Source organism: Haliotis cracherodii, unplaced genomic scaffold (assembly GCF_022045235.1).
Source record: "Haliotis cracherodii isolate W230 unplaced genomic scaffold, xgHalCrac1.p SCAF_20, whole genome shotgun sequence".
In the NCBI taxonomy this organism is placed as follows: domain Eukaryota; kingdom Metazoa; phylum Mollusca; class Gastropoda; order Lepetellida; family Haliotidae; genus Haliotis; species Haliotis cracherodii.
This window is the reverse complement of record NW_027266276.1, coordinates 3,528,798-3,543,046: the sequence shown is the minus strand read 5'-3', so window position 1 is coordinate 3,543,046 and position 14,249 is coordinate 3,528,798. Positions and strand designations below refer to the sequence as shown.

The window sequence follows — 14,249 nt, the reverse complement described above, 5'->3', positions numbered from 1 at the left end:
ATGTTGTCAGTACTTGACACTGTGTGATGTTGTCAGTACTTGACACTGTGTGATGTTGTCTGTACTTGACACTGTGTGATGTTGTCTGTACTTGACACTGTGTGATGTTGTCTGTACTTGACACTGTGTGATGTTGTCTGTACTTGACACTGTGATGTTGTCTGTACTTGACACTGTGATGTTGTCTGTACTTGACACTGTGTGATGTTGTCTGTACTTGACACTGTGTGATGTTGTCAGTACTTGACACTGTGTGATGTTGTCAGTACTTGACACTGTGATGTTGTCAGTACTTGACACTGTGTGATGTTGTCTGTACTTGACACTGTGATGTTGTCAGTACTTGACACTGTGATGTTGTCTGTACTTGACACTGTGATGTTGTCTGTAAATGACACTGTGATGTTGTCTGTACTTGACACATAGGTCTTGTGTTGTAGGAACGTTTACTGCTGTCTGTGTTGCCACGTCATGTTGCCATGGAGATGAAGGCAGACATCGCAGGGAAGCCAAAGGACTCCATGTTCCATAAGATCTACATTCAACGCCATGAGAATGTCAGGTAGGAACTGCATACCAAATTGTTGCGTAATGTGTTCATTTTAAAAATATCATTTGAATATTTAATATTTTGTGAGTTAGATACCAGAACTATTCACAAGTTTCATCAAATTGGTTTTACACGGGAGAGTTTAGTGCTTCTTTTTTACTGGCCATTTACGATTTTTTAAAAACCTGATTCACTGTTGTGTGTGAATAGGCAGACATCTAGGCAATTCACATCACTATCCAACTGAGTTTAACAGAATAATATTCAAACATTATAAATTGACACATATATATACTACTCAAAAGAAGTTAAAGAACACCCAATTCTTTCATATTACTATAGTTGTTCTCACATGCCAAGACAGATTAACTATAGTAATATGAAAGAATCGGGTGTTCTTTAACTTCTTTTGAGTAGTATATATTTAATACCATACATCAGCCTAATTTTAGTATTTAAGGGGTCTTTTCCACAAAGCTATCTTAGCGCTAAGGTGATCGTAACTCCAATACTTTACCATAGACTTGTGACTGTCGTTGTGCTACAGTCCCTTTGTGTAAGGGTGACACTGCATCACAAAGTTTATAACATGTCATAATACCCTATGATGTAATTTGTTAAAGTTTTATTTTCAAGATCCACTAGCAAAACAATGCCATGTGACGTCAGCCTAGCAACAGGGTTGCTGGGGTCATTGGGTGTGCATAAACTCCTCTCGGTGATCTATCATCTCTACACAATGTCATTAAATAAGCCTAGGGATATTAGGAGTTTACATTATTTGTCAGTGACAATAGTTCCCGCAGTACATATCAGCACACGCTTTGGTATTAAACACTGTGTAATACCAGCTTGTTGTTATTAAACAGTGGTATCTTAAGCAGGCAAATAATAAATCAAGTTCTTAACTGATGAATTAATATTACTTCTTATTTGAAACGAAATACAGTAGGTGAACAATTGTTTTTAAATTGGTATAGTTCACTGTCTGTTTTGCGATGGGCACCAAATTATTTCAACCACAAGCGTGACAGAAATCTACTAGTTGCATTATGGGTACAAAATATTGCGCAGATGCCGGAATGGCCAGACAAAAGGCTAATGACCTTGGTCAGTCAATGTCAGTTAAGACTAATCTGTTAAAACTGTACGTCAAATCAACACAGCAATACGAAGAACAATTTCATCTGATACCAGGAAATGTTGCCATGTCTTACTGCCTCAGAGAAGGGACGGGTATTTGTTCATAGTAACACGTGTGAGGTTGATTTCATCTGTTTGCATGGTAGAAAAAAATGACTACTGACAAATAGCTGACACTACAGACAGTTTATTAGTGAACAACTCCTGTGGCAAGGGTAGACAGGTCTGGGCTGGTCCATTAATTACAGTGCTAAGATCACTTAGTGCCAGGAGACTGCACTGACCATCCCTGGCAAGTTAATACTGTGCAGAGTTACCTCCCTTATTTGTGCCATGATCTGGTAGTGAGTTTGAATTCCATATTGAGCCTGTCCATTGATATGTGCACATGTTATTATTGGTAGTTACAGCTCTCCTCCAACATTATGCTGCTAAAAGTGGTGTGAAACATCTCTCTCACTCACTCATCCAACATCACAGAGACTGTTCGGGCTCAAATGAAACTCAACTCACTCACCCACTCACTCACTCACTTACTCATCCAACATTACAGAGACTGTTCGGGCTCAAATGAAACCCAACTCACTCACTCACTCACTCACTCACTCACCCACCCACCCACCCACCCACTCACTCACTCACTCACTCACTCACTCATCCTACTTCACAGAGACTGTTCGGGCTCAAATGAAACCCAACTCACTCACTCACTCACTCACTCACCCACCCACCCACCCACTCACTCACTCACTCACTCACTCACTCTCACTCACTCATCCAACATTACATAGACTGTTTGGGCTCACACGAAACCCAACTCACTCACTCAGTCACTTGTGAAGATCCGGGTTAGAATAGGTCTTCAGCAACCCATGCTTGTAGTAAGAGATCACTAAAGGGATCGGGTGGTCAGGCTCACTGACTTTGTTGATGCATGTCATCGTATCCCAATTGCATAGATCGATACTCATAATATCAATCACAGGACTGTCCGGTCCAGACTTGATTATTTACAGACCGCCGTCATATAGCTGGAATATTGCTGAGTGTGGCAAACAACAAACAAACAAACAAGCAAACAAACACTCACTGTAAAGGGCAATTCTTGCAGGTGAGCTTCAGAGCCCTATGTGTTTAGGTTTAGCCTGGGGGAAATCTTTTTATTGTTAGGGTGTTTCCACGATCACGGTGCGTCACAAGTGATGATAAAGTTGAGTTACGATTGTCATGCACGTCTCATGTGCTACGTCTTCGAACTAAGAGTTGGCAGTCAGCCAGAAAATATTGCCACTCCTTGTGTGACCTTGTAAGTGTAGGGTTGTCATAAATTCATGTTTATTTTTACAAGCTAGATCTATCAATAGTTTCCAAGAGCATTTTCATCACAGTCTCTATCAATTGTACTTAGATGCTACTTTCAATACAACCAATTCTTAGTTATTTTTACATGCTATGAACAGGACTGAAAATAAATCATTTCTATAATTTCAAAGAGAATTTTCATCACAACTAATAATATTTTGTTTCGATACTTCTTTCAGTACAACTAATCAATACATTTTCTGAAATGTTCTAAGTAAATATGGCATATCTAAGAGAAGATCTGTTGCTTTAGAAATGTAATTCTTCATTGTTCTGACTTCCGATAATCTGTTTAATCTGTAGCCCTCCAAGGCAGTCTTGAAGGGAAGCTATGAATATCGCTATGCACACAGGATGCCATTGTTGCTATGGAGGTGACTCGGTGATGGATTGAGTCCGTTACTCAGATTTTCTTGAATGAGCAGGTTGTGGTTAAATGGATAATACGTAAGCCACAGTACAACGCGTGGTCGATATCATCTGAGGCCAGACTTTCTTTGAAGCTTTGTTTGCAAAATTTGCCAACTCCCAAAATTTGAAATGGGATGTTTTAAAAAGCAGTGGGTTTATATTTTGCTAACCAGAAATAAGTAAAGTCTTTAAAAAGACACTTTACTGTCACTATCAATTTATATAAGTTGAACAGTCTGTTGTCCGATGCTCGTCAATAGCTGGAAAGAAGTGGACACATTAGACACATTAGATGTTTAAAACAGCCAATCCAGCTGAGGCCTTGGTTGTTGCTTCTAGCCCTTTACCTCCCTTTTTTTTATCTTTTGACATGGCCCCTAGGGATGCTGGGGGAAAAGAGGGGATGTGTGTGAGTGAGTGAGTGAGTGTGTGCATGTGTGCACATGTAATATCACGGCAGGAGACACCAGAAATGGGCTTCACACATTGTGTACCCAAGTGGGGAATTGAACCCAAGTCTTTGGGATGATGAGCGAACACTGAACCACAAGACCGCCCCTTTGAAACACCCACCCATCCCGTAACAGATTATAGCTTGTGCAAGGTAATAGATGCAGTGTGATTAAGTTAATGCACATCCACACAGACCCGGCCTACCACATGAACAGAGATGAATGTGAGACTGGATCAGCACATGAGGTGCTCCACACCGTGGAACACATTATAGGCTTCTGTAAGGGTATTTTGGACTGAAATGATGCTCCTTCAATCCAAAGACAAAGGCAATCTTTCCAATGTCTCCTTCCCATCACCACACAATACTCACACAATGAGACGTTTCATCTGACAGGCAACAACTCCTTATATCCAGGGCTACAGATAAACAACGTAAAATCCTGCCCCCCCCCCCCCCCCGAAAAAAAATATAAAAAATATTCAAAACCCAATTACTTTCAATTAACTTGCATACAGAAACGCATGCATTCAATGAAAAACTTATATGTATCAAAACAGCTCATGTAAATACCCACATGAAGCTCTTTCAGCATGCGATCAAAGGAGCTAATTTCCGTAACACAATTACGACTCAAGCCTATATATTAAAATCAATTATATACAAATAAAGCATATTTTCTTTTTTTTTAAATCTTTATTTTTGAATGCTTACTAGTTTTGAGAAAACCCAATAGAGTGATGAATAGATGAGTGAAAAAATATTGGTTACCCAATGAAAAATGTAATACCGTATTCGACGTAATATGCCTGGAGCTATCGATTAGTAGTTTTCTCAAATTAGTATGATGGTAATTTGATTAAGGCATAGGCTTAGGTGATGTGTTTGTTTTGAAAAGCTATAGGATTTATTGGACAGCATATTCCCAATCTCATCTTCGTGTTATATTATCACGTTCACTCTGGGTCGTTGTTTGTGTTTCATGTTTGAAGTCGATGATCTTTCTTTGCGACTGATTATCATTAGTGGTGAGATGATACACCAATGCATCGGTGGGTCGTGATTGTTTTACTTCTCGGCACAAGAATAGATCACAGTGTCATGCTTAGTTAAAAGTATTGATTCTTACCTTAAATGTTTTCTTGAATACACCAAACACTAATTACTAGTGAAAATGAGTAGTGAAAACGTAAATAATTTCATCCATTGTGCCATACCTTACACTGCCAACTGTTAATCATTAGTGTGCAAGGTATTTGGCAATCCTGTCTATGAAAAAGATGGCTTATGCACCACAGATTAGAGCACATGTATCGTGATACGTATCAGATCATGAGCAAGGTATCGTGATACGTATTGGATCGCACAGTGGGTGTATCGTCCCAGCCTTAATTATCATCATAGTGTCTGCAATGGGGATACGTTTTCTCTGAAACTACTGAAGTCACATGATTTAAACTTTGCAAGTTTTGTATCAAGATTAAAAGTTTTACGTAACATAAACACGCTTGACACACTTTTACTGACATTCTCACTCTCACCGATGTTGAATTATGAATTGTTTACTTGCATTTGTTAATTTAATGAAATAAATACAACAAGACTTTTCCTACCTTTTTCATGTTGTATAAATGTAAGTGATACTAATATAGTAAATTTGAATGGTACTATATAAAAGGTGGTTTGTTTACTGTTGTGTAGGGATACATTTGTTTTGGGTTGCAGCCAGCAGAAATTTCAAAGGTGGTTAGGGGTGGGATCTACAAATGTTTGCAGTAAATCTAATTGTGGGTATGAAAGAGATTAACCAACTCAAAACTTCCTCAGAAATTCACATCATAGATTCTGAGTGAGCCAAGTGTTGGTTCTTCTGTACACCTCCCCTGTAGATTACAAGGGAAGTGTTGGTTCTTCTGTACACCTCCCCTGTAGATTACAAGGGAAGTGTTGGTTCTTCTGTACACCTCCCCTGTAGATTACAAGGGAAGTGTTGGTTCTTCTGTACACCTCCCCTGTAGATTACAAGGGAAGTGTTGGTTCTTCTGTACACCTCCCCTGTAGATTACAAGGGAAGTGTTGGTTCTTCTGTACACCTCCCCTGTTAATTACAAGGGAAGTGTTGGTTCTTCTGTACACCTCCCCCGTAGATTACAAGGGAGGTGTTGGTTCTTCTGTACAACTCCCCAGCAGATTACAAATGTTGGTTCTTCTGTACACCTCCCCTGTAGATTACAAATGTTGGTTCTTCTGTACACCTCCCCTGTAGATTACAAGGGAAGTGTTGGTTCTTCTGTACACCACAGTTTGGGCTGTCAAACGCCACTTTGTGTTCTCCCTAGCGTGGGCCTCTTGGAGAAAAGCAAGCCCTAAGACATGGAAGTTTGACAACAGCCTACTGAGATGATTGAAACCTAGGCCTCCCACTGCTCATTTAATGGATGACCTTTTCATCTAGGTTATAACTGTGCATGCTTTGTTCCTGGTCTCACTTGCCCCAGATAACATCACAACGTAGTGTGGCTCATATTTTTAGTTCTTGTGACTGTCTTTCCTGAACTTGTAGATGTTTTAATTGTCTGGAACCGATCCTTGATTTTGTAATTTTCTTTTTAAGGTGTTCTTGCCTTACCAATCACGTCCCATAACAGTTTGAATGTTCTGTGTTGATAAAACAATTTATTTAAATTTGGGTACGTAATACAAGGCGCACCTGTAAAACTGTTGGAGTGAGGACACCTGTATGATATTTTTGGCGCAAAAATTACAGAAACCATAAAGCCATTGCATTATTGTTACCAAGACAAATGCACCAATTTTGGAGTAACACTAGCACCAGCACCAGAACCAGCACCAGAAACAGCACCAGAACCAGCATCAGAACCAGCATCAGAACCAGCACCAGCACCAGACACTCCATCAGACACCCCAGAACAAGAACAAACACTACATCAGACGCACTAGAACAAGAACAGACACTACATCAGATTACCAGAACAAGAACAAACACTTCATCAGATTACCAGAACAAGAACAAACACTTCATCAGACACACCAGAACAAGAACAAACACTTCATCAGATTACCAGAACAAGAACAGACACTACATCAGATTACCAGAACAAGAACAAACACTTCATCAGACACACCAGAACAAGAACAGACACTTCATCAGATTACCAGAACAAGAACAAACACTTCATCAGACACACCAGAACAAGAACAGACACTACATCAGATTACCAGAACAAGAACAAACACTTCATCAGACACACCAGAACAAGAACAGACACTTCATCAGATTACCAGAACAAGAACAAACACTTCATCAGACACACCAGAACAAGAACAGACACTTCATCAGATTACCAGAACAAGAACAGACACTACATCAGATTACCAGAACAAGAACAAACACTTCATCAGACACACCAGAACAAGAACAAACACTTCATCAGATTACCAGAACAAGAACAAACACTTCATCAGATTACCAGAACAAGAACAAACACTTCATCAGACACACCAGAACAAGAACAAACACTTCATCAGACACACCAGAACAAGAACAAACACTTCATCAGATTACCAGAACAAGAACAAACACTTCATCAGACACACCAGAACAAGAACAAACACTTCATCAGATTACCAGAACAAGAACAGACACTACATCAGATTACCAGAACAAGAACAAACACTTCATCAGACACACCAGAACAAGAACAGACACTTCATCAGATTACCAGAACAAGAACAAACACTTCATCAGACACACCAGAACAAGAACAGACACTACATCAGATTACCAGAACAAGAACAAACACTTCATCAGACACACCAGAACAAGAACAGACACTTCATCAGATTACCAGAACAAGAACAAACACTTCATCAGACACACCAGAACAAGAACAGACACTTCATCAGATTACCAGAACAAGAACAGACACTACATCAGATTACCAGAACAAGAACAAACACTTCATCAGACACACCAGAACAAGAACAAACACTTCATCAGATTACCAGAACAAGAACAAACACTTCATCAGATTACCAGAACAAGAACAAACACTTCATCAGACACACCAGAACAAGAACAAACACTTCATCAGACACACCAGAACAAGAACAAACACTTCATCAGATTACCAGAACAAGAACAAACACTTCATCAGACACACCAGAACAAGAACAGACACTTCATCAGATTACCAGAACAAGAACAGACACTACATCAGATTACCAGAACAAGAACAAACACTTCATCAGACACACCAGAACAAGAACAAACACTTCATCAGATTACCAGAACAAGAACAAACACTTCATCAGATTACCAGAACAAGAACAAACACTTCATCAGACACACCAGAACAAGAACAAACACTTCATCAGACACACCAGAACAAGAACAAACACTTCATCAGATTACCAGAACAAGAACAAACACTTCATCAGACACACCAGAACAAGAACAGACACTACATCAGATGCACCAGAACAAGAACAAACACTTCATCAGACACACCAGAACAAGAACAAACACTTCATCAGATTACCAGAACAAGAACAAACACTTCATCAGACACACCAGAACAAGAACAGACACTACATCAGATGCACCAGAACAAGAACAAACACTTCATCAGACACACCAGAACAAGAACAGACACTACATCAGATTACCAGAACAAGAACAAACACTTCATCAGATGCACCAGAACAAGAACAGCAGACACTCCATCAGACACTCCATCAGACACACCAGAACATGAACAGACACTCCATCAGACGCACCAGAACAAGAACAGCAGACGCTCCATCAGACGCACCAATACCACAACCACCACCAACACCAATAGCACAAGCACCACCTGCACCACCACCACCACCACCAGCACCAACACCACCACCTGCAGCAACACCACCTGCACCACCACCACCACCACCACCCCTTGCACCACCAGCACCAACACCACCACCTGCAGCAACACCACCACCTGCAGCAACACCAACACAGCATGCAAGGAAGTTTCTTGAGCTGGTAGATCTTTCTGGTATTTATGGTGTTCAGGTGCAGAGTAAACATATGGTGATGCACATGGTAACTGTCTTTAATCATTGGCTTGGAAAATGTCCGACAAGTTAAGTTTGGAACATTTGCAGACCCAGTCACCCTTTCATCCCCAAAACTTCTGAAATTCAGCTCTTTAACTTACATCAAACAGTTGAACTCCCCCGACTTGTCACTGGCCTGCAAACCAGAATCTTTCTGATTAGGAGAGGTGGTTGGGTAGCTTAGGGACTGAAGTTTTTGCTCATCACTCCGAAGGCCTGGGTTTGAACCCAACATGGGTACCATGTTAGGTGATATTGCTTGAATAATGCAAAGAGCAGTGTTAAGTCCAACTCACTCACTCACTCATGAATAATAGGCTCATCACTCATGTGTTCATGCCACCTACAGTTCAATTCTCTCACCAGTTACTTAACTACATGGGGGCGGTCGGGTAGCCTAGTTGTTAAAGCGTTCGCTCGTCACGCCGAAGACCGGGGTTCAATTCCCGACATGGGTACAATGTGTGAAGCCCATTTCTGGTGTCCCCCGCCGTGATATTGCTGGAATATTGCTAAAAGCGGCGTAAAACCAAACTCACTCAGTCACTTAACTACATGGATTCCCAGGAATTGTTTTTGTCTCAATGGTCTGATATTTGTTCCTGAAAACCTATGGCATTTTTAAGCCTTCAGTTTTGTACACATTAACTGACTTTTCCACTGCCTGTAAATACAGCTTGTTGACATAAACCGTGGTTTCCCCTTAGAAACATGTTGTTGGCGTGGACGCGTAGCAACCATCCAGACAACGACATCGAATCACAGATAATATATTGATTTCATAAGGTATTGTTTGCCAGGTCAAATCCTGGTATCAGTCTTGAGGAAGACAGCAAATCATAATTGCTCATTAAAGACATAATAATAGCTGGACAAAGTTGAAAACAGACATGATCGCCAGGAACGGAAATTGTTATTTCTGTTAAAAAGTTAAGACACGTTTTGATGGGTGATTTCATTTTACCTTCATTTTCAGTTCAGTGAGAATACAGATCGGCAATCAGCCAGTCCACGGTGATGGGTTGTTATATAAATCTGGAAATATTTAATCATTATCACGCCAAAGACCTGGGTTTGATTCCCGACATGGGTACAATGTGTGAAGCCCATTTCTGGTGTCCCCCGCCGTGATATTGCTGGAATATTGCTAAAAGCGGCGTAAAACCATACTCACTCAAAGGTGAGTGAGTGAGTTGGGTTTTATTCTGTTTTTAGAAGTAACCCAGCGTTATCTAAGTTGGGGATATTTGGTATGGGTTGTGTTGTACCTGGGGGGAACTGAACCTGGGTCTTCAGCGTGATGAACAAATGCTTGCACCACTTGGCCATCCTTTTCATATGATGACACACGATTAAGACAAAACTTTTGTTGAAACCTTGCCAGATGTTAATGTTGGTTGAAAGAAATTATTTATGAAAATAAGATTCAGGTTGTTAAACTGGCCACCATGTCTGTTGTGACAAGTGTCTCAAACTACTGATGGTCAAAGTGTTGTTCATCACTGCGAGGGTCCAGGTTTGATTCCCAACATGAGCACCATAAGTGAAACCCCCACCCGCCACCCACCCCAACCCCCCAAACAACCCCAACCCCAACCCCAACCCCCAACCCCCACACTCCCACACACTCCCCAGACTGGAATTTTGCTAAAAACAGCAGGAAAAAGACTACCTCACAGAAAAGGAAAATTAAAATTTCAATGAATGTGAGAATACTTTAAACTTGTCTGCAAAGGAGGACTCCTTCAGGATTTTGATAACAGATGGGCCAGCTATAGAGCTGTATTACTGTCTTAAGATGAAGGAGAGCAGATGGATGGATCGATTGCTGGCCACATAATACCAAATGATGTTAAAAGATGGTACTTGTTGTTACCTTGCCTGTGCTCGGCATATTGGGATAAAACAAGGACTGGTCAGTTAGGAGTCAGCATACTGCATCTGAGTCCATGTTAAACTGTGGCATGATATCTCTGTGGGCTAGCACTATAAAACCAGTATTACTCAGGGCGAGGACAAACACACTCACGCAAGCATGCACGTCACTATGTAAGTGCGATCTTATCTTACAAGCGACATTAAGCCCCATTTCACTTCACCTCACCTCACCTCACCTCACCTCACCTCACCTGCTGTGAAGAATTACCGATGAGTACCACTGGCACAATATCTGAATTACATGGGAGTAGGTCAAAATGGCCTCATGTCAGAATGGCCCCAAAAAGTAAATTCAAAACGGCCACAGAAAGAGGTCAAAACAGCGACAACCCATAGTCAAAACGGCCCCAAGAGAAAGTCATAACGTCTACAGCAAAAAAGTCATAACGGCCACACAGAAAATAAAGAAGACAAACTCAAGTAATGTGTCACATTAATGGTATATAACAGTTCATAACACCATATGTACACAGATCTACATTCAGCCCTAAATTACAGGTAATGACCATGGGCCCGATGTCTGAATTATTGGTAAATACCATAGGCGCCATGTCTTAATTACAGTCAATACAGGGGACCCAGGGGACCCAGGGGATACGTGTTATCAAGTAATTTGTCATGATGCAGCACATGGAGTCTACAGCTTGACATCCGAACTTGTTGATCAATCACATGGTAGATTAGTCCTGACAAAATGAAAGAACCTATTTGTTCCTCTGGGCTTCCTCGCTGATTATCAGCTCATCTGGAAGGTATCGTTGTCATGAGCAACACGCCAGGAACAATCATTTTGGTTGAAAATAAACTTGCCAAGGAGGTTCTGTTCAGTTCAGTGTGACTGACCACTGCTGGGTAATTAATTTGTGTCGGGAAATCACTTTTGTCCATGAGCTTTGCGACTGTGGTTGTGACGTCATGGAGTCTAGGAAAATAGATAGCATGTTAAAAGATGAAGAGGCATTATCATTTTCCAGCAACACAATCGTCTGGGTCACAGAAATAACGATCCAATTAATGTAACTCTAATTCTTTACAAATTGGTCGTATTAAGTGTAAATCCAGTTAGCGTATACATCCAACTTTTGGTTCCTGCTGCCCAAACTCTACAAATACAGTCCAGTTGATCCGACACTCGTTATTATGCAGATACTAATGATGGGAACCGATGGCATCAGTGGTATTTAAACCCACTAATCCGACAGTCTCACACCTAATTTGCAACAGATTGCTGAAATCACTTATTAATCAGTCTTTTAATCTGACAGTGACCTGTTTGAACGCACAATGCCATCAAATATGGTTTAATGTAACAAATGTTATATTTGGGATCTCATTTTGTTAGTAAAGTACAGATTCTCCTACTTTTTTGTGTTTAGTCCCGGTGTTTGCTCCATGGCTTATCACACAAGCTGTAACTGTCGTAAAGAATACCCTGTGTTAACCTTTTCGAGGTAGCATAATTAGAAAACACATTCAACTAACGATACTAATTATTTTATTACAACGTACATGTGTCATTGTTATCGGTCGTGTAGTTGTTGGATTTTCGATAACGAACGTTGAGAATACTCAATTTTACTTAACCGGCATACTCATTATTTTAACATAATCTTATGCAACTAACAATGTGGGATTGATTGGACTTGACTGAACTACGTGGGTTTGACGGGACTTGACTGAACTATGTGGGATTGATGGGACTTGACTGAACTATGTGGGATTGATGGGACTTGACTGAACTATGTCCTGTTTGTATGATCAGCCAGGATCCAGGATTGGCTGGAAGCCTTGCTGGCTGATTTGGTTAGATTGTTGACTGCGTGTGCTGGTGATTAGGTGCCTCACTCTGAAAATGTGGGTTCGAATCCCGGATGGGACTCAACCCCCCAAAAATACAAGAATCTGTACTTTACTAAGAAAGTGTTATCCCAAATATAACATTTGTAACAGAATTGACTACTTCCATCGGATGGTCAGGCTCACTGACTTGGTTGATGCATGTCATTTTATCCCAATTGCATGGATTGATGCTCATGATGTCAATCACTGGATTGTCTTGTCCAGACTCGATTATATACAGACCCCCGTCATATAGCTGGAATATTGCTGAGTGCAGTGTTGAACAAACAAACAAATTACACGATCACGTTAGTCGACTTTTATGGCAAGCATGGGTTGCTGAAGACCTATTCTAACACGGATCTTTACAGGTCGCAACACACTGTGAAATGGCGATCGATGGGAGGTAGGGTTTATGTGTATGATGTGGATGGCAAGAGAACTTGTTTTGAAAGTGGCTACTTTGCCAGGGTGCCATTGTACAAAACAACCTCAGCACTATGACTGTCGTATGTTTGTGATCTCTCAGAACGAAGATAGTCTTGTTCAATGGCAACCAGATATATAACCATTTTAATGTAATAATGTGAACGAAGGCCCTAGACCAAGTTGGACTACATCACTTTATTTAAAGGTTGGGAAAACCACCTGCGCATAAATTGGTAATTTAAACTGTCAGGTGTTTGTCACTGTAGGCATTAGCGGATGCCACTCATTGCTTTGTTGACACAACAAACACACCTTCATTCACAACATGAGGAGCAATTTATAGATCAATTAACATTGTCTTGATCAATTAACTATCTATTAATATTGATGCGCCTGAGAAAAGTCTTTGACCAGCACACTGGTACCCCTTTGATATGTCTTTGATATCTCTTGTTTAGACTTGCATATGTCTTTGATGTGTCTTGATGGGTTCACAAACACAGTTATCAGTGTGTGGAAATCGACCCAATGCAGGCACCTTCAGGTGGGATGTTCTTGAGAAATGTCATCATGTCTGGAATTGATTTTATCTAAGTCTGGAATTGATGTCATGAAAAAGGATGAGGCACAGAACTGTATCAGGATATATACGATAGCTGCACGATAAATCGCAAGGAAGAACGAGGTGTGGTAGAAAACTTTGTTCTGTCATGACGTAATTTCTGGAGATTGGAACATGTGCTCGCAACTTGGTGACGTCATATGTTTGGCAACGTCATATGTTTGGCAACTAGGGCTGGGACGTGTCCAAATTTACTACCCGGGTACCCGCTGTAGGTCTCAAGAGATAGGTACAAAATGTCCATTAGGAAACGTTTGACCGTACTCCTGTCAAAATGTATTTAGATACAGGTATAAAATGATCTGGTCATGCATCACTGAAGTTGATTTAAGTTTTATCTTTATGCAAACATATAAAGTCAGAAGGAAAGAAAAGTGAAC

At 40.6% G+C, this 14,249-nt stretch overlaps 1 protein-coding gene across 1 annotated transcript in view; it reads left to right on the top strand.

Annotated features, from left to right (window-relative positions):
* Nucleotides 1-14,249, top strand: part of LOC139470222 (adenylate cyclase type 5-like) — a 74,326-nt gene that overhangs the window by 27,166 nt on the left and 32,911 nt on the right. The window contains exon 4 of the mRNA XM_071252540.1: nucleotides 441-562. Coding sequence (XP_071108641.1) covers nucleotides 441-562 — 122 coding nt within the window. The remainder of the gene's footprint in view (nucleotides 1-440; nucleotides 563-14,249) is intronic.